Raw genomic sequence first — 22,819 nt, 5'->3', positions numbered from 1 at the left:
TATCTCGGTGGTCTTCATAACGCAAAATCTTTTTCATCAGGGTAAAAATTGCAGGGATATTTCTCTGAACGTGAAACATTTTGTTATATTTAAAAATCCACGTGATATGAACCAATTTACTGTTTTTGCACGACAACTCCACCCACATCGTATGAAGCAACTCGAAAAAGTATATATAGATGCAACAAAAGAACCTTTCAGTTATTTGTATATTGATCTCTCCCAGTCGACACCGGATCCTCTACGTTATCAGACAGATATTTTTAACGAGAATTACTCGGCAGCATATCTTCCTCAGGAATGCTTGAAACATCGAGATGAAGAAAACGAGGAAGAGACGTACCAGTTCACATTCTAAACATAATATTTCCTTCAAGAAACATTCACCCTTTTTACACGTGCTGAAAAATTCTCCATCGAAAGTTCGTAAATCGTTATTGAAGACCGCACCTAAAAAGACAATTCGTTTCATCAGTGAATGCTGTCTCAATGTTTTAAAAGGTAACGTAAAACTTAAACCGTCTGCAAAACGCCGTCTGGCACCTTACAAGACAGTTTTACGTAATCTTGTAAAACCTAAAGTGAATATCGAAAAACGGAGAAACATTCTAGTTCAGAAAGGAGGATTTTTACCTTTGCTGCTGGGTTCATTGCTATCGGGTCTTCTAGGAACCCTTATTCCACATTAAAATGTCATCCGTTTATAAGAAAATGGTTGTTCTGTCGCCAGAACAGCTAGAACGCATTCGAAACACCGAATCGTCTGCGAGTCTGAAATTATCTATTCTGGATAAAAGAATGAACGATATTATGAAAATGAAGAATATATCTGACGATCAAAAATGGCGTCTGTACAGAAAGGAACTGGACGATTATTATACTCACCAAATACATGGAGGAATCGGACCCATTTTTCGTTCTAATTGAATCCAGAAAGGGAGAGGTCTGGGTTCTCTTTTTGCAGGACTTTTTAGAATGGTGAAATCTCTTCTCTGGAGTGGCGCAAAAGCAATCGGCAGAGAAGCTTTAAAAACCGGTGCTAATATCATCACCGATATGGCGACAACGCAGCAAACTCCGAAAACCATTGTACGTCAAAGAATACGCGAGGCAGGTCAAAATCTTAAAACTAAAACGCAACAGAAAATCGATTCTCTGGCAGGATCGGGTATAAGAATGAGATCAACAAGAAAAAATACTCATTCGATGTTAAAACACTCGGCCACCCGTACCTCAACACTTCGAAAGAAAGGTGGTACATCTGCAAAACGTCGACAAACCAGCAAACGAGGAAATAAACAGAAAAACACCGTCAAAGATATTTTTGGGTAATAATGGAGAATAACGCTTGCATGATATCACAACTGGATCTGTTCCAGAAAAAACTATCCAGCAGAATGTTGAAGAAACATACACCGTTACCTACAAACCGATTGTTTCCATCGATAATCAAAACGTAATTCTGTTTGTGTTACCTGCAACGGGAACAGATTTCCTCGATCTCTCATCTTGCTATCTACGTGGAACTTGAAATGGTCAATCAAGATGGGAGTCGAATGAGCGCTTCTCCAACCGACAATGCAACCACAAAAAACTGCGGAGTCATAAATTATCTTCAGAATATTATGTTTTCGCAATGTAACGTTATGATCAATGGCATATCTGTAACATCTGCTAATAACAATTATGCATATAAATCAATCCTCGAAGTGGTCACCAATTACGGTTCCGATGCTGCCAACACACATCTCACGAATGCCTTGTATTACGTGGACACACCAGGACAGCAAAATAAAATTAATGCTGCAAACAAGGGTTTTACTACCAGAAAAGATTTTTTCCAATACATTCCGACAACCGGAAATCCTACAGAAGTAACATCCACAGTGGAAGTTATGGGAAGAATCCACATTGATTTCTTCAATCAACCTAAATACCTCGTCAACGGTGTTGAAGTACGTATCGAACTTATTAAGGCACGTGATTCCTTTTACATTTGGGGTGATCAAGATTCACCTACCGTAAAAGTAAGAATATTAAAGGCAGTTCTCGAAATAAATCATGTCATTCCTACTCCTACCACAAGTTTGGCTATAGATAAAGCACTTTCTTACGCTCCAGCTCACTACCCTTTCACGAGAAGCATCATTAAAGCTTACTCTTACGTTACCGGGACACAGCAGATTTCCATCGATAATGTTTTCCAAGGTCCTTTCCCGAACGTTGTACTACTTGCTATGGTGTCCACTTCCAGTTATCTCGGTAGTGCCAAGACAAACCCGTTTGACTTTAGAAGTTTTAATCTATCTTCTTTCCAGCTTGTTAAGAATGGAGAACTCATACCTCACGAACCTTCGAGGATAACAGCAGAAGGAAATGGCGGTTTGGTGACACGTGCCTATCAGACACTCTTTTCGGGTACAGGTATCCACCATTGTAATTTCGGTCATCAGATCACCAGGGAAATGTTCCAAAATGGATCATTTTTTCTGATTTTCGACATTACATCAGATTTTTCAGGGAACGATACACAGACCAGTCTTCAGGAACAAGCTACCTTAGGAGTGGAGATGCAGTTTTCTCCTCAACTACCCGAAAATATAACCTGTCTTATTTATGCCGAATTCGACGCTGCAGTGGATATAACAAAAAATAGAGATATCATCGTTCACTAGTGTAGTGTTTATAAATTTGCATGTACTCCTGTTATCAGCTCGCAGTGGGCTCGGTACAGTCGCGAAGGAAACATCGGAGGTGTGATGGAAAAAACTGACGACCCGTTTTTGAAGATTGAATATCGGAATAGCGACTTTTCGAAAACATTATTCCAGAAAACTCGTACACCTTGGTTTCACGCTTTGGACAACGGTCTCATCCAAGTGACTAAAAACAGGGATATTATCATCAACGATGAATACGTCGCAGATCAGACACGTCCTCACTCGCAACTGCTCATCCAAAAAAATCTTTTGTGGTGTTTACCCCAGAGACCTTCTACCTAGAGCGTTCTGCACCCCTGCCTTGATAATTGCAAACACAGACACTTCCGATTCCCAGGGAACGCACTGGGTTGCATTCTATTTCTATATGAACAATGTGGCCGAATATTTTGATTCATACGGTTTCCATCCGTATTACCAAGAATTTGTAACATTCTTGAATCGACATTCCTCTGTCTGGACTTACAACAATACCCCCTTACAAGGGATATCTGCCACAACATGCGGACATTACTGCTGCGTATATGCTTATTACAAAGAACGTAACATCACAACCAAGGATTTTATACAAACCTTTCCACCAGTCATCGATAAAGATGAATATATTCGACAACGTTTCCATGACATCTTCAAACGTTTACCGAACTGCAAGTGTCCTAGAGGAACCCAAGTGTGTCGTTCTATCCAAGCAGTACGGGAGTGTACGTAACACGCATGTATAAAACATCTGTGCATTGATGTATCTTGTTCAGTGTCTCCTGGGAAGTTCTAGTGACAACATCATGGAACCTGTTATGAACGTTCCTGTGAACAAACACGAAAAGCTCGTGGAACGTATGACTCGCAAGACCCGCAAACGTCTTCTCCCACTCGAAATCGAGACAACTAATCTCAGCAACAAAAAATCACCCGACAAAGAAATGGATGTGGCAAGAAAAAATACCTGACGCAATCAACTTGCCTCAAGACAGCAACGAATGTTCGAAACTACATAACGTGGATGCCTGCACGGATCTTTATCTTGCAAACATATACTTTCTGAACAGTGAAAAAACCAAGTATGTGGCAATAGGTTTCGAGAAAGACTCCCCTTACAACCTTGTGTGGGAATTTTCGCAGCAGGGAAGATCACCCGTATATATGGATTTGGCACAAATTCGTGAACTGTATACTATACAATCTGATCTGCTAACTTACGTCGATACAGGTCGACGATTCAATTATTGGGTTACCGGAAATATTACCATCAATGGAGTAAACTTTTTTGGAAAACGTTGTATTTCTATGTATCGTCATTCTTCACCGGATGTATTCATTTTTACTCCCGATGAACTGCACATATTCCTATGTAAACTGCTGAAACCTTTGAAAAAATTAATGAGGGAACGTTATCAGAAAATACAACCCTACGTGGAGGGTTATGTACATAATATCATGAAGAACATGTATTCGGACAAAAAGGAACCACCCGAAAATCTGCTGCATCCTTTCTACATTCTCTGGTACAATGAACTGATGACCGAAATATATCTCGTCAACGATCGGGGTCACACACTGACATTGTAAATCAACTGTTACTTACCATGCATCCATATTGTATTGTTATTTGTATTGTACACTAGAAATTGTAAACCTTTCTATAAATTTTGTAAACTAGAAATTGTTGTAAACGTTTCTCTATAAATAAAACATTTTAAATATTCAACATCTTTTATTTGTTATATTATTATTACAATAAAAATCATACATTTTCCAGGTATTTTCAACTGCACAGGTTTTCCTCGGGTTTCTACATCCAGTATGGTCTCTGCATTTTTTCCCCATCACATGTATACTGTTCAATTTAGGACATTCAAGATCTTCCATGTTCTGTACAAATACATTCCTGAGTCCTTTTTCCCCGATGCACTTTTCCACAAGTACCACTTTTTCCGTACCTTTAACATACACTGTTCCTTGTGGAAGTACAGAATATAAAAGATCACCTAATTTCTCATAGGGGACCCAACCGTTTTCCCAGTCAAGTCCGTGTTTGAAGTCCCGCAGCCAGTAATTTGTACGGCGGTACTTTTCACTCACTAAATGTAGACCGTACGGGGGTTTCACCAAAAAGTCAAATGTACATTCAAAAGGATATTTCAATACCCCCACTTCTTTCCACACAAATTCACCATCTCTCCCTCGAAGACCCTGAACATCCAGAAAACACACACCCATAGTTCAACAGGTAAACACTGTGATTGTGTCTTCAATGCTGGCTCGGCATATTGCACACTTATCCAATTGAGAAGAACAAACTCCGGAGGATACAAAATGACGGCACGGAAGAATTACAACACTGCAGGGTTTTTCAAAACATATCTTGCACATAAACACAGAATCCACACTTGGGGAGTCTTCCTTCACTGATTCTGGACAGTCACAGTATCTGCAACTTTTCGGATCACTTTGTAACGCTGCAACACTCTGTATGTAACTACAGGCTGGTATTGCCTGGTAATGTTCTAGAATCGGGCAATCTTCGGATGTCCAATCACACGCTCCGTACCCACAATGGAAACATATTACCCTATCACTGAATCCTGAATAATAAAAACCTGCAGTGACTAATTCTTCAGCAGTCTGACGTAATCCTATTGGCCACTTTCTGTAAGTCTTGTATCTCGCATTCACCGACATATAATCGGTGGTAAAAGGACCGCCTGCTATCAGACGAGTATGGTAAGTATACACTCTCATATGTCGAACAAAGAAAACTCGTCTGATACTGTAGGTGACTGCGTTGTAGGTATCGGCGATAAATGTTCAATCTGGTTATCCTCACCATCAACAGGAAACAGTGATCTGCGAACACCGGAAGAAAACACAGGGAAACAGGGATGTCCTTCTAATTTACGTAACAAAGGGCGGTCGCAGGCTGAACACCACACGGAACTTCTGTTCTCCAGCAAAACAAGCCACTCTTTCACTCTTCCCTTCAATGCTTCATGGATCTCATCCTCATCCTTCCTGCGACGTAGTTCGCACATACACCTGTGACTTGGGAATCCTGTTTTTTCATCCACTCTTTTTTTTCTCTCGTCTATCTTCTTTAGCGTCTCGCAATATTCATGGACACCATTTCCTAATTCGTCAAACAGGTAACATCCACACCAGGGAGTTTCACGTAGCCCCACATACATAAACGGAAAATAGTTCAACAGACGGTGCAGGGCTGTTCGGTCACTATCCAGCTCCCCGCAAGATCGAACAATTTCCCAGAACTCCTCGTAACTATATTCGTAAAAATTCAGCCCTCTACTAAACAATCCTGTGCCACACACGTCCATTCTCTCACAAACCGATCACGCCTCGACCCACTATTTATACCTTCTCCCATCTACGTCATTTCCTCCAAAAGGCAACACCCCAAACATGTTCATTCCTGTCCTCCATTCATAAGCATGTTCGAGCATGTTCCAGCATGTTCTGCTCGGAAAATTGTGCCAACCATCGAAATTACAAATAACCAACTCCCATCAATCACCTCAACACCCCACACCCTATTCCAATAACAGTATATCGGAAATCAATACACATTTTCACATCTTTCACACAATAAAAAACATTTACCCCAACAGGGAATCGAACCCCCCAACATAACCAATCACAATCAAGAATTTAATCACGTGACACGTTTGTGAAATCTACTCCCAAACCCATGACGTCATCATCAATAAATCAATCATTGAATCACATGACCTAATTCGGAAATCACCGATATTCTTCTGAGTTGGCAACACTGCTCTTCCCAATTGGCAACACTGTTCACACTCTATTCTGCTCCTCTCAATCCATTTTTTGGGAAATCAATATATACACATTCCATTTTCACATCTTTCACAAAAAACATACACACCGAACTCGGAATCGAACCCTGGACCATTCACTTTAAACACTAACGCTTTAACAACTTATGTATTCAAATCTATACAAATTTAGAGGAAATACATCCCAGTTGGAAACACTACTCTTTTTATTCACATTTGGCAACACTGATCAAATTCACACACAATTATTCTCCTCTCGATCCACTTATCATTTCCGCCCAAACACACCCCTTATCTCTTATCTACTTCCTTATCTTATCTACTTCCGGTTTATACGAATACCCCTTATCTCTTATCTACTTCCTTATCTTATCTACTTCCGGTTTATACGAAGAAAACTTCGTCAACGCGGGTGCGTTACTACTGCTTGGCAGGGTTGCCACTAGCGTTCCTCGTTAAGAGAGACGACTTGAAAACAAAAACTTGGGAGTCTTGCCTGAGCAAAATCCAAAACATTGATGGTACTTGCGATGTTGTAAGAAGCATGGACAGTATTTATAAACTGACCAAGACAAGTAATGGGCAGAATGAATTTCAGGATTACTCATTCTAAATTATCTCCATAATTGATTGATTGATTTGGTTTATTTTAATTTGCTATTCTGCCACCATTGATTAATCGCGAAGATTAGGATGATGTGATGAAATAACAAATGACACCAATGTCTAGGCCAGGATTTAAAAACGAAACACCTGGTGCCGTAGCGTGTTGTGCTAACCACATCACCACGGAGTGTTTCGTGTATCATGGAATATTAATAATTGCAAGGGACTCGTGAGATAAAGGAAGTCCCCTGTTTTTCCAGTATTGTTTCCATTTGTGATGGTGTCCCAGCCGTAGTAGGACATGCGACAAATTGGTTTCTTTTATTCTTCGTAAAGCAATGTGAACAATGTGCAACAAGAGATTTGCAGTAATTTTCCTATTTCCCGAGTGAGGGACAGTGTCCCAGTAGTAGTGGGACATGTGGACATACGTCGTCATTTTTACTGGCTACATTCCGATTCAACATTATGTAGAAAATAGTAGTAGATTTCCTGTATTTTCGATCAGAGGATTCCCCAATTTCGTTGAGAGTCCCCTTGCGCAATTTACACTCAGCCTCAATTGCTGCACCATTGTATTCGTCAGGTACGACTTTCTTTGTATTATTTTATTCCGACATTAACATATTTCTTCATTCTTGAGTTTTTGTTCTTTTAACATGGTGTGAGGCGATTTTCGCATGCCTGTCAGTCGAAAGCAGTGTCGATTTCGACATTTTTTTCATGGATTTTTTCCTTGTTTTTATTTGTCGAATCATCTCACAAGCGTTGTATCACGTATATTGCAACCACCCTGTATATATATATATATATATATATATATATATATATATATATATATATATAAAATACGATAACGTATATACGCATTGATTACGTGAGAGGCATGGACAGACGTTCTAACCAAATAACTTCAATTACGAAAATGGGAGAGAGAAGGAAACTGTTGGAAGATCAGCGTACAAAGCAAATAGGGCTGTAATACGTTAGAAGCTCGATTTATGTTTATTATGAAATGCTCTTTTTATCAGGCATTATAGTAACATTTGTTGGGAATAGCAAGAAATTAGTGTAAACACTTCTTTTGAAGAGCGGATAACTCTTTATGAGCGTTGTCACTGCCTCCATGGTTAACTGGAACACTTTCCCCCAGAGCACAAGTTGCGGTGCAAGACCTTTAACGAATACAACAATTTGATTCCCCAAAGCAAGTGGAAAAGACCAGCTGCTGCCCAAAATGTAAGGACGTGAGCTAAAAAAATTCCGTCTACTCCCGATAGGGTATATATACAGTCTGAGAGATTAAATGTCTGACCTCAGAAGGCAAAGTTGCCACATTCAAGAAGAATATGCGGAACACTTAAAATGACATCACAGACGCAACACATTGAAGTGTCGAGCCCTTGCAGCCCAGGTAGAAGGTGGACGGGAACTGTGCATTTGCATCGGCAGATTTGGCGGCTGAATCTTTTTAATCGTTCCTCTTTATGATATATTTATTTATTTTTTTAGAGGGTAACATTTTGCACCCTTCAATGTATGCCCAAAAATAGCTTCTTATCTACAATTTCTACCTAAAAATTTAAAAGGGATGGAAAAGCCTCGTAATTGCAAGGTTGTAAGGCAACCTGCATGGCACAAGAAAGTACATTTGATAGACAAGAATACACTAAACATTAACTCACAGACAGTAAAACAGACAAGCTATTTTCTCAACGTTTCTTGAAACATTGTCATCTCCCAAGAGAAGTGATAAAATAGCTGGGATGATTAAAAGTCTGCCTAGGGATATCAAAATCGGCAAATTTAATAAGAATATGACAAACGCTTAAAATAACGTTACACACACGACACAATGTAAAATACAACTGACGCAGCAAGTGACCATTTGTGTCCATTTCGAAACCGAGTTATTGAGACTTTTTCTTGGCAGGATGAAAGGGACGAGGAACGTCAAGCACCACCGGTGGTCTCAAACGTGAAACTTGTTCCACCTTATCTCATCCCACCCTTACTGCCACATCTCAAGAAGGTAACAGAGAAAAATATTATGCAGGTTAGTAGTATAATAAACCTGCTTCTAAGCCATTAAGTGAGTGTCAGTGTTGCCAACCCACCCAAGAAAATTTCACCATATGATATTTTACAGGCGAAGCTAACCTACCAATAGGAGTTGGCAACACTGACTAGTCGCTTCACGAACTTTTTTGTTTTCTAAACATTTTGCCATATGATATTTCACAGGCGAAGCTAACCTACAAATAGTAGTTGACGGCGTAGCCTTCTAAGATGATAAGTATGAAGTAAGATGAAGAAGAAGAATTAATGACGCTAACTGGCGGTGCAGTGTTAATGCTTCCTCTTCTTCTCCTCCTCCTCTCTATCTTCCCCCTCTTCTTCCTCATCTCTGTATTTTCTAGCATACTGATCTATTGCATGCTAACCAAATCTCTTGGGAGGCAGGGGCTCTTGTAACGCTCTTGGCAACCCGTTGGGAGTTGTAGTTTTTGTTCTTAAATCCACTTTATGCACAGGCAGGCCAATCGCGATTGGGGCTACAGTTTAAAGTGGGATCCGAACCGCTACATTCATGTACATCCTTCGGGTGTCGAACAAGAGTTGGTGACAAATGACTACGCTAACTGGTAATAGTGGTGGTGCAGTGTTGATGCTGTTGTTAACCCCCTCCTCTGTTTTTTTTTCTAACATACTGATCTATTGCATGCTAACCAAACCTCTTGGAAGGCAGACTCTTGTAACGCTACGGGTCCTTCACATGTATGTATGTAAAGCGATTTGTGACTTCCATATTTCTAGTTCGACATGAGATACACACAATTTTACTTTTTGAAGTACAGTTAATATTTCTGATTAATATTACTGTCCCAAAGTGAGATCAATAGTGAATTAAACTAACCTCCCTCGCCCACCCACATATAGTCTTACAGGTGACTCAAAGTAGTGCATAGCGTGACACGTCTATGCAAGTATATATCGTGAACTAAACTAACCTCACCCACTCACCCACACACACCCTATGCCTTACAGACTAAGGATGCTATATCACTTGTAAGGGCTGACGGTTGCCAACACACAAGATCTATTGCAAACTAAACTAACCTACGACATAAGGCATGGACACACACACACCAGACTTTCCAGATACGCTATAAGCAATTGTTTTTATATTTTCTGACGGGGAAAATTAACCTACAGCTGGCAACACTGTTTGAGCTGCTTTCGACGAGCAGTGTTACCAAACTTACTTTTTTGCAAATAGGTTCTACAGCAAGAAGCTTGAAACATATACCCTAGCAGAGTATGCTAACTTACCTCATGTAAAAAGATTACCTAGAACGGTTTAAACTGTGACATACAACTAGCGATCGACACGACCACTTGACACACAGACAGAGAGAGAGTGAGACAGCTTATACGCAGTTTTTCCTACTGGGTTTAAAAGGTAACTTGCAACAACTATTTCACTCACCTCCTAACATATAATAACATAACCACAGGTTTTTGATACTTGGTGTTCGAACATGGTGGTTTTTATACTGTAAATTCAGCCCGATTATTCTATTTGTGCAAGAGAAAAATGGTGATGCCTGCATTTGGAATATTTAATTCTTACGGTATTGTGCGTGCCGCAGTAACCTTGGAATCGATTCACGGAAGCTATGACGTGTATATCCTGTTTCGCGAACATACGAGAACCTTTCACAATGTTGCATCAGATAATATATTGCAAGAGCGAGTTGCTTGTGTATATAAATCTAGTTTTGGAAATGGACATGAATATAATGTCAAAAATTATTGCATAACTTAAAACATTGACATTTATTGCAATAGCAAAGGTAAATGTGGAATGCCCCGACCCCCTCAGCTGTTAGGTTAAACAGCATAAAAATTTCATCACTAACAGGAAGCATTGTCATATGGACAAAACAGATCTAGTAATGATTTATAACCTCAGCTGTCTTGCAAGTCTCTCGAGTTTGATATCTGGTGAAGAAATATGATGCCACTATAAACTGTACACAAAATATGCAGTCCTTGGCAAGAGATGGACGAGGATTATGAATCTCAAGCTATACAGTTGTACAATGGATGTTTTTTTTAAGCATAGCGGTGTGTTTTGAATATCAGAGCAACATGCATGCAAAGAAGGGGAGGGAGACCAAAAATTGATAATTCTTACTTCGATTTCAATACTTTTGCTAGTCACGCTATCTAGAAGGACACTGGACGATGGCTAAAAGCGAGGGAACGAGAGAAATGTTACTTTTACCCCTTTGCCTGTGTGTGATGAAATAGTTTTACATGCATACGGCTGTCTGAAAGAAAGCTTTATTGAGAATCCATAAACATATATATTGACATATTTTGGCCTTTATAACAAGGCAAAGAAAATTGCTAAAGCGTACCCTGTATTTTACATATGGAAAAAGTATAGTCACAACTATGTTTGTTACGCGTAATTTTTTTTACGCATATTTTAGGTTGAAAATTTCAATGTAATAACTAGGCCTATAATGTCCTTATTTTGTATCACTTTTCTTTTATATCAAGAATGAAATGGATGTTAAACTACAGAAAATACATTTGTACATAAGAATAGGCTACTAAGAAGTCAGCAATATTTTACAGTTGCAATGGTTGTATTACCTTAGTCCCCATTCCAGGCATTCAGTAAAAACAATTGACGAAGGGTCGCTACAGATATGACGTCCACATTTTTTCACAATGTTTTCTGGTTGTATTGTCTCTCGCCCTCCTATACAGATAGCAGCGATCTCTACTGTTACCTTGTTATCTGCGCTCAGGCTGAAGAGTTTCTTCGATTACAAGAAGGGCCTTCCCTCTTCTCTTCAGATGTACAGGGATGAAAAGAAAGCTGGATTAGACTCTTAATCAGAGGTTTTATGAGTTCCAAAACCAAACTTTCCAGGAATGTTGTCTTGCAGGTGGTTTAGCTGCAGCATTGTTGAACTTGTAAATGATTGAGGCGTTGACCACAAGTTTTGCTCCACAAGTTCTAGGACTTCTTTGATAGGCGCAAGCCGATCAATTTCTCTTCGCTGCTGACGATCTCTGGTGTCGTCAAAGCGAAGACATCACATGAGAAAATAAAACTATTCTCACTCATGGCAAGATAACAGACTTCCACACAAGTCTCTGCAGAGTTGTTCTGCACCTGCTTAGTTTTTTTTTCTGTTACTGCCCAAACAGCCGGTTAGTAGCAAAATGCCTATGAAAGCACGAATTTGAACAACATTCGTGTGTTTGGTGTCCCTGTCTTGGCTAAAATGAAATGTTGGTTCATGTAACTATAGTTCCAATAACGTTAAAAAAGTAGAAAACAATCAAGTAATCTGCGTGCTTCCCTACCCTGCCCAGTTCGTCCTGGGCCTCCCCGATGGCGCAGTGGTAGCGTCGTCGCCTTGTAATCAAGGGGTCCCGGGTTCGATACCCGGTGGAGGCACAAGTGGTTCGGATCCCACTTTAAATTGTAGGTCCAGTCCCGATTAGCCTTACTGTGCATAAAGTGGACTTAAAACACCAAATCAATCCAATCCAGTTCGTCCTGGGAGCCGCAAAATAATGTTGTCAGCTCTGGTTCGTATATTTCTGGGCTGAGGGGATAGCTTTTCCACTTTATTACACTTTTAAACTGGTCTCTTACAATACATAAATTTGCAAATCGGATGTTCTCTTCATTACTGGATTCTTTTTCCGCATTTGGCGCCAGGTCATTTTCGGAATTTTCACTTGGTCCTTATGTGGCTCATCTGCTTCTTCGGTGTAAAAGAGATCGTCCTGGACATCTAAATGGTCATATCCACCATCGTCACTAACATTCTCTACAACATCGTCCTCATCGGAACTCTCACCAATCAATACGTCCAAAATAAGAGAGTTATTACAGAGTCGTGGACGCTTCGGTGCATTCATAACGCCGTTAATCGCGCGGGGGACAAGTGTCACCCAACTGACTTTCAAGCGCAATAACACGGGCTAGTCCTCACTACAACATGCAAACGCACATTAGTCGGTAATGTTTACCTATAGCTGTACATATAGAAGAAAAAAAAATACCTGAGCAATAAAATACCCATCCTGACCTTTGTCGGATGACGTTGTTGCTATCCCACCCCCGATGGCGTATATACTTAAATGTTTGCATGACATGACATGAAATACTGTTAATGGAAAATGTGTCGTTTCTAATGTTCAATATTGAAATCAGATAACAAGAAAAAGAAGAAAAGAAATGTTGCGGGGCAGATACGGAGCCTCAACTCAAACACATATATGATCAGACAAGATGTCAACGATGCGTTCATAACTAACATGTGATTATTCAAAATTTCAAATAGTGCAGTGAGAAACAACCAAGTAACTAACTCTCTAAGGTTCTTAAACCCGATGAGGACAAATACAATCACATCCTGATCTATATATCCACTATTTTTCCATCCTAACCGATTTGTGCTTTTAGGTCCATTCGACCCCTCATGGTATACGAGCTCCCACTGCCCATCCCCCTGATGGTGGAGGAAGCGAATCCATTTATCCTTGCCAAGTTGGACGTTGTGTGGGAGTCTAATTTATTTATACATGTGGTTGCTTGGATGCTTACAGAGGATGACAAGGTACCCAAGGATGCCATAGCTCTTGCGATTGAGGTATTTTATTAAGCACATATTTTGATGAGTGTAAAGAATTAAGTAAGTCACAAGGGACTGAGGCATCGTTCGAATCTCTCAGTCTAGGTATGGATGCAGACAGGCACGAAGTTTTGTGTGTGGACGTAAAAAAAATGTCCTTCACCCCGATGGCATAGTGTAATGTTGTTCTTGCCTTGTTCCCATCGATAACATAGTGGTTACACAAAAAAAAAAACTGTCCCCTATTAAGAAGTTCTTCTCAAAATTAATCAACCACTCTATCTTCTCCTCATTAAAAAACATATTATTTCCAGTGAAATATCGACTCAACTACCTAGAATGGCTGGCTACCACGGGCATGGTGACTGAATACTAAAAACTACCCAGCGACTTACTTCACAGCAGTCTCGCTTAGTTTCAACAAGAACAGTTCAAGGCTTCCCGGGTGTCCTGAAATGTTTGGCATTTATTTTTTAATAGCAAGCAGATGAACTGGCCTTACAGTATGAAGACCAGTCTCACTGTGTCGGTTGCAATTATTCTCTGGTAATTATGCGTTACCGATGGCGAAGTGGCAGTGTTGTCGCCTTGTAATCAAAAGGTGCCAGGTTTTGATTGATACCTGTTGGAGGCGCATGGTTGTTCGATTTACAGGTCCAATCCCAATTTGTTTTTCCGTGTATAAAGCGAACTTAAAACTGCAATTTAATCAATTATTCTCTGGTAATTATATTCTTGTGTCAAGTACAACCCTCTCTAGGAACATTTAACATATATACTACTTCTTAAATAATATTGTATTTCTGATTTTTTCATCCTCATAGTCATGAATGATCCAAGAGAAAAAATATATTGTGCAGACATGGAAAACATGCAATAAAAATGGATGATCAAAAGCTAGCGAAAAGAATAAACAGTGAAGGTAATACACACAAGATTCAAGCCGTATGATTTGAACAGAATTAGATACAAAATTTGATTGATCTTGCTCATTTATAGGGTGAGAGATGGAAGACTTCTGTTGCTAAACCTTCGATTTTAAGAAGGCAACAGAATTAGTTGTATAATACCGAGCTATTAGGAACTGGCATCCTTGAAACTTCATGCTACAAGCCTCGCCGTCTACACGTTTATTTCCGACACAATCCTCGCTCTCGTTATGCTTTTTTACAGATAACATCAAAAGCCGTGACATGCGATTTTCTGGCCTTTTCATTCACAACACGGACACTCATGTTTCTCTTTACAGCGCATTGGTGAGGATACTCAGTACAATATAGGGGTTTGGCGAGTGTCAGAGCTCCAGGAAAAATAAACTCCTGTAGGATTTTCCGTGTAGCAGACAGACACGCTAGTACCGTAAATTTAACTGCACATAATTTAGATTTTATTGAAAAGCAAGCTGAAGCCGTCTTGGCAGCATTTTGAAGACTCTAACGGCTATGCAAAGATACTTATTATAATGTAAACATTTCAGTATAATGTTTCGAGAATTGCTTTTTGGTAATTAATTTAATCAATTGTTAGACAAAACACAAAATTTTGAAATGAGAATTACGGCTTTTTTTAGGTACTTGAGAAACTATTGTAACATTCTTCGTAAAGCTGTATATACTATTTCCAACTTTTTGAGCCTGAAATTGTGGTGATTTTTTTTTCTGTTCTTTATAGTTAGCCCAGTGTTTAAAAGAACATCTACAAATTCCATGGAAGTGTGCAAGTTATCAGTAGTTACATTTCTGTTGGTATCAAAATTAGGTTTACACAGTCTTACTAGGTACAGCCTGCCTAGTAGCCCATCTGTTCCTTTATCGCAATAGAGATAAGTATTGTAAATGTAATGTGTTCTGATTATTAGTTCTAGTTATATTAACACCAAGCGAATAGCAAGCTTGAGAATTGACATTCAATTCACTCAGAACTTGCAAAATTGCTTTCAGGGTTGACAAATCTCATACAATTTAGAAGTACTGGAAATCTAGCTGATGACATGGTTACTCGAAATATGTCTCGACCTGTTCCGTCTGTAGCAAAAAGAGAACGAAAGTTTTTTTGTTCTATTTAAAATTACACTGTAAATGAGGAGGCCAAGGAAGCTTTTCAGTTCTGTAAGGGTACAAGATTTGAGCACAACTATATCAGAATTAACGTATTTTTTCTCACATTTTCAATTTTTTTTTTGTTTGTCCATTTTAGCACGTTCTCCAGCATAGTGTCTGTGATAATGTAGCTCCATGCATCAACTGGATCTACTTTATTTCTTCTTCGTAGTTTGGGATGAGTCAATAGAATTTTAATTTTATTATATTCCTGGACTCTGGTATGTTTCGTAGTCTCCACTGAAGATCTCTTGAATCTATTTTTTACCATAAAAATATTTGTCACTTACTGTATCAGGTTCACTGCTTTGGTTGTCTTCATCGCCGTCAACTGACACATATGAATCGGTATCATAATTGCTTTGAAAATATTCTTCGTCCTCTGTATTGGAAAAATTCAATATCTGACACATCACTTGAAATCTCGGCAAGCATATTTGCAAGTTTCTGTTCGAAGTTCGGATCACGAAAGAAGATATATTCCACATTTTTTATTTAACTCACAGTACAGACAGTGACGTTCGCCAAAACCGACGCAGTGAGAGGGGTCATCTGCTTGCTATTAACCCTCGGATGCATGTGTGGGGTCATTTTGACCATACTGTCTGTTTTTTTCCTGGTATTATAATTATATCTAAATAAAAAATTCTGATTTGCTGTGACATCTTACCATTCTACTTCAGCTATAGGAACATGTATAAATAAATTTCTTACAATTTATTTTAAATTATATTCTTAACGTTTTTTTAACAATACCCCTCCTTTCCATGTGTGGGGTCATTTTGACCCCAGCCTGAAAACAGCAGGAAAACATTCATAAAGGGAAATTGATCCTAAATATTATGTTGAATTATGCCCAAACTAAACGCAATCATCTCAAGGTCAACCACTCACCCTGCCATGACTCACTGCAAAGTGCGCATGCGCAGATGTATTTGGCGCGGATCGAGGAGAACCAAGCTACCAGTTATTGTGTAACGAGTGTGAGTCGGTCGGTATTTCTACAGTCGTTTAGATTTCATTGTTGCTTACGAAGAGTTGCCGGCAACGTCTCGTAGGTCGTCGCGTTGTTTTTGTGACCACGTACTTTCTTAGTGCCGTTTTCTGCCACTCTAAAAGCGTCTTTGTATTATTACATTGAAAGTGACACTGACAGTAATGCCCACAAGAGGATTAACTCTGAATAACATTCACGAGCTGCTAGAAGAAGACGATGATGGTGTTGCAGAAGCGGAAGAGGTTCCGAAAGAGAACAGAAGCGGAAGAGGTTCCGAAAGAGAGAAGTGATGTTGAAACAGACATAAGCAGTGAGGACCGTGAAGAGGATGACGCAAGAGATGACCAAGAACCTTTCGGCATGATCTCAAAGAATGGAATTCAGTGTGAAAGCAAGCCGTCAAGCTCTTATCAGACTGCTGCACACAACATCATACGAGAACCTGCACTTACCAATATCAAGAAAAGACCGCCTTGCACATCACAATTGGCCTTCCATGAAAATGAGACCCGAAGAAAAACAAAAATGTTATTCTACTCAGCACCATGCATCATGACATACATATTGATGATGATGATTCTAAGAAGAAGCCAGAAATCATAAAGTTTTACAACAAAACAAAGAGTGGTGTGGACGGCATAGACAAACTGGTTCAAACATACACCTGCAGAAGACAGACACGTCGATGGCCAATGGCCTTTTTTTATAACGTAATCAATGTAGGTATTCTCAATGCATACACATGCTACTTGTCACAGCATTCTGATTACCGTTCAGGCGTCAGTCACAGACACCGTATGTTCCTTATCGAGTTGGCGAATAAGTTGATTCTTCCTTACAGGTGCCACAGCTTGAACCTGAAGAAACCAGTAACCGAGGCAATGAAACTTTGCGGCGTAGTAAGGCAGGCACAGAGACTGGAGGATAGATATTCAAAGAAAAGAGTAAGATGCCAGGTCTGCACAAGACAAGAGGACAGGAAGACGACGGAACGTTGCAGAAGATGTGGGTACCTGTGTGCAAGGTCCACAGCAGTGTGATTATGGTGTGCTCAGGATGCGAGTGAGGTGTATTTAATTGCCATGAAAGGTCGGCGCATTCTTCTTTTTATTTATTTATTTTTTATTTTTTTTAAATGTATTTGTTCTAGAAAAACGAATATTTAGTGCTGTATTGTGTTATCTCTAAAATACTGTTTCTCAGATCAACTGAAGTTCTGATGATTGCGAGCCAAGTGTAACTACCATTAATATGTAGAACAGTGAATTGTCAATACATTGTTATTTTGGGGGGGGTGTTAAATAATAATAATAAAAGCGTAATTGTTTCCTATGTTATATTCAGAGAAACTATTGATCAATAAACAATATTAGCTGAACTATTTACTCTGTCGTACTTATTTCAATGCATAATTGCATTGGGGTCAAATTGACCCCACATATGTAAAGATGTTTAAAAAAAAGTATTATGCATCCGAGGGTTAAAAAAATAAATGCCGAACCTTGCAGGATACCCGGGAAGCCTTGAACTGTTCTTGTTGAAACTAAGTGACACTGCTGTGAAGTAAGTAGCTCGGTAGTTTTTTTGTATTCAGTCACCAAGCCCGTGGTAGCCATTCTAGGTAGTTGAGTCGATATTTCACTGGAAATAATGTGTATTCTATTGTTGAGAGGAAAGCAAGCTTCCAGTTTGAATGAATAAGCTTTTTCGTCCACTCCTGTTGGGCTACCAAGCAAAAGTTTGAAAACAATTTCTTGAAGAGAAAAACAAATACTGTTTCTTGTCACATTGCTACCAAGCGTACGTACATGAAGAATATGCATGAGTTGATTTATTTATTTCTTCTTCTCTCTTTCTGAAGGCATAAGCGCTTCTTATTAAAGAACCGGACTATTTGTACCTTTCGTATCGAATTTAAGGAGAGAGTACCATGACTGTGACTTACTTACTTAATTTTTTACACTCATCAAAATATGTGCTTAAGAAAATGCCTCAATCGTACGAGCTATGGCATCCTTGGGTATCTTGTCATCCTCTGCAAGCATCCAAGCAACCACATGTATAAATTATAGTCTCCCACACATCGTCCAACTTGGCAAGGATAAATAGATTCGCTTCCTCCACCATCAGGGAAGATGGGCAGTGGGAGCTCGTAAAAAAAAAAAATCACTATACCATGAGGACCTAAAAACAAAATCGGCTAGGATGGAAAAATAGTGGATATATAGATCTTTCTCAGATCAGGATGTGCTTGTATTTTGTCCTCATCGGGTTTAAGAAGCTTAGAGAGTTAGTTACTTGGTTGTTTCTTACTGCACTATTTGAATTTTGAATAATCACATGTTAGTTATGAACTCACCGTTGACATCTTGTCTGATCATATATGTGTTTGGGTATCTGCCCGCAACATTTCTTTTCTTATTTTTCTTGTCATATGATTTTATATTGAACATTCGAAAACGACACATTTCCATTAACAGTATTTCATGTCATGTCATGGAAACATTTAAGTCTATACGCCATCGGGGGTGCGATTACCACCACGTCATTCGACCTAATTCAGGATAGTGGGAAGGGGGAACAATTGTAGTTGTTGGTGTAATGCACTTCGAAGCAGACGTGCCCCACTTCCTCAATTTCATCAAAATAGCCATTATTCATCCTCATTGTTGGCATTAACCAAAATAGCTTCACTTCTTTTTTTTTACAATTTTCGTAGTGATCTCCGTACGCACTGGGCACTTGCATACCGGTGCAAGCTTTTTTATGTGATTGTTCTCCTCGATTATTCAAAAGTGTCTAATTTTTGCATATTCAAATACACACAGCTAAAGGGGGTTCATGTCACATTAGTGATTTTAAATTGTATTCTCGGAGCCATGCACACATTTCCTAACATTGTTGCTTTGTAGATGATGAGTTGAGCAGGTATAGCTGTGAAGTTGTTAATAAGACCCAACACAGTCAAGTCCCCCCATCATTGCTTTTCGACATAGATTTTTAACTAGAAAATTGTTATGATTACAGTACACCCATATCAGTATACAATAACATGCTGCCATTTTTCTGTTTCTGTTGCCAACAAAAGCAAATCTACAGACCACAGGTTCGAGAAACAAGACATTTTTTTTAAAGAAACTCTCCTGCACCTATAGCGATGATATAATATTGATCGAATTAACAAATATAATTCAAAGTTATGTAATGAGATTTGATTTAGTATTTAATCACAGCAGCAAAAACAAACTCTTTATTTGCTTCACATCAGAGATTAACTATATTTTGCTTACATGCAGGTACGCCCCGCGAGGTGTGCTATTGGAAGACACGGCGCCTCATTCTTTTCAATACAAGTGAGCAGTGGAGTAAAATTCTTTCTTTTATTTTGATGTCCATGCATTGATCTGAACCCCCTTGTCCAACCAAAACAAAAGCTCCGGTCACATCTGGAGACTGCAAAACTGATATGTATGTTTATTCAGAAAAAAAAGTTTTAACATCCATGGACAATACCTTTGCGCCCTCCATGTGCATTTTCCTTGTTGGCTGAACGCGAAGATGCCCGAGACTGCTTTCAAAATTGCATTCAGCCTCGCATCACGATACAGACGTTTCTAAAATTCTGTTACTATTATTATCTAAAACTATTTCATCACACACAATCAAAGGGGTAAAAGGTAGCATTTCTCTCCTTCCCTCGCTTATTAGCCATAGTCCAGTGTCCTTCTAGATAGCAGGTGAATCGTGACTAGCAAAAGTATTTGAAATCGAAATATGAATTATCCGTTATGGTCTCCCTCCCCTTCTTTGCATACATGCTCGATGACATTGAAATAAGCGGAAACACACAGCTATGCTTAAAAAAGAACATCCATTGTACAACTGTATAGGTCGAGGTTCATAAGCCTCGTGCATCCCATGCCAGGGACTGCATATCTTGTTTACAGTTCATAGTGGCATCATATTCCTTCACTCGAGAGACTTGCAAGACAGCTCAGGTTATAACTTATTACTAGGTCTGTTTTAAGAAAATAATAATAATCGTCAGTCCATATGAGAACGCTTCCTGTCCGTCATGAAATTTTTATGCTGTTTAAACTAACAGTATTCGAATCTGGGGACTGAACTTTTGCATTCCACATTTTACCTTTTCTAGTGCCATAAATGTCAAGGTTTTAAGTTATGCAATAATTTTTGACATTATATTCATGTCCATTTCCAAAAGTAGATTTATATACACAAGCAACTCGCTCTTGCAATATATTATCTGATGCAACATTGTGAAAGGTTCTCGTATGTTCACGAAACAGGAAATACCCGTCATAGCTTCCGTGAATTGAACGCAAGGTTACTGGGGCACGCAAAATACCGTAAGAAGAATTATATATTCCAAATGAAGGCATCATGCACAAATAGAATAATCGGGCTGAATTTACAGTCTGAAACCACCATGTTCTGGCACCAAGTATCAAAAACCTGTGGATATTTTATTATATGATAGGAGGTGAGTGCAATGGTTGTTGCAAGTTACCTTTTAAACCCAGTACATGTGTAGGAAAAGAACTGCGTATAAGCTGTCTCACTCTCTCCGTATGTGTGTCAGGTGGTCGTGTCGATCGCTAGTTGTATGTCAAAGCTTAACCCGTACTAGGTAATATTTTTTTTTACATGAGGTAAGTTAGCATACTCTGGTAGGGTACATGTTTCAAGCATCTAGCTGTAGAGCATTAGCTTTAGCCTATTTGCAAAAAGGTAAGTTTGGTAACACTGTTCGTCGAAAGCAGCTCAAGCAATATTGCCAGCTACAGGTTAATTTTCTCCGTCAGAAAATATAAAAACAATTGCTTATAGCGTATCTGGAAGGTTTGGTGTGGTTGTCCATGCCTTATGTCGTAGGTTAATTTAGTTTGCAATAGATCTTGTGTGTTGGCCCTTACAAGTGAAATAGCAGCCTTACTCTGTAAGGCATAGTGTGTGTGTGTGAGCTGGTGAGGTTAGTTTAGTTCACCTGACACGCTATGCATCACTTTCTGCGTTTGAGCCACCTGTAAGACTATATGTGGGTGGGTGAGTGAGGTTAGTTTAGTGTTACGTTTAGGCCGTTCGCCGGCGTAAACTGCTTGGCTGTAAGAGGATGTGTGTATGAAGAATGGAATAAATTACTCTCATTGCTTTTTACCAATATTTAATAGAATCGCACAAGTGAGAGGGGGGAGATCACGCACGAGCCAGCAAGATATCTAAACACTGACAATAATAAACCCAAAGTGTCACCACTGTACCTGATTTCCTTCGAGGTTCCTCGGTTGAGTCACGACGTGGCGCTCTATCGGTTCATTGAAGGTGTCCTCAGTGGGTTCGCCCAAACCTTTTAAATGGACCGACTTAACACTGTCACTCGCAACACACTTCGCGCTTCGCTCCCTCGACCAAGACTCCCCCGGCGACCTCTCGTCACCCGGGGACTGCTGGCGTTTTTGATTACACAGCATTTTATTTCCGGCTCGTGACATGCCACCTCCCCCTGAAAAGAAATGGGATTGGCCAGGGGACAATCACATTTCTTTATTGACAAAAAATATTAAGATATGATTAAATATGTACAAAGACCAGTCCCTGAATAAATGATTACACCCCGTATATAACATGATTCGTCGTAGGGCAGTAGGCAAGTAGCCTATGTAGTGCACTGTAGAACGTAACAAATAATAATACACTAATTGAAGTGTAACACTTTTCTGTCATGTATTCCGAAGCGGATGGAACCAAAATTGGGAATTAAGGTAGTCTCAGCGGCATCTCATCGCACGACGTACATGTACGTGACACTGTGAAAACACTTGAATAAATATATCACTGGTAACACTGAACCGAAGATAAGTTAGTAGGTCTCAAATGTTGAAAAGAATACACAAAT

At 39.4% G+C, this 22,819-nt stretch overlaps 2 protein-coding genes across 2 annotated transcripts in view; one reads left to right on the top strand and one right to left on the bottom strand.

Annotated features, from left to right (window-relative positions):
• Positions 1-22,819, top strand: part of LOC146002312 (uncharacterized) — a 204,350-nt gene that overhangs the window by 172,888 nt on the left and 8,643 nt on the right. The gene's annotated exons all lie outside the window — the stretch shown is intronic.
• Positions 4,941-5,399, bottom strand: LOC146002624 (baculoviral IAP repeat-containing protein 7-B-like). Its single transcript, XM_083140585.1, has 2 exons — positions 5,274-5,399; positions 4,941-5,186 (listed from the first exon to the last, which is right to left on the bottom strand). The coding sequence occupies exons 1-2, from the start codon at positions 5,397-5,399 to the stop codon at positions 4,941-4,943; spliced, it is 372 nt and encodes a 123-aa protein (XP_082996711.1).

Source organism: Lepisma saccharinum, chromosome 18 (genome assembly GCF_977018435.1).
Source record: "Lepisma saccharinum chromosome 18, izLepSacc3.1, whole genome shotgun sequence".
Classification (NCBI taxonomy): Eukaryota; Metazoa; Arthropoda; class Insecta; order Zygentoma; family Lepismatidae; genus Lepisma; species Lepisma saccharinum.
Note: the sequence above shows the minus strand (reverse complement) of the source record. Positions and strands in the feature narration are given on the sequence as shown.

What these genes read in the sequence shown, in the direction of transcription:
- LOC146002624 (XM_083140585.1), bottom strand. Translation starts at nt 5,399, where the DNA reads ATGTCGGTGAATGCGAGATACAAGACTTACAGAAAGTGGCCAATAGGA. An exon ending in ATAGGGTAATATGTTTCCAT is followed by an intron (nt 5,187 to 5,273) that starts TGTGGGTACGGA and finishes AGTTACATACAG; the next exon opens with AGTGTTGCAGCGTTACAAAG.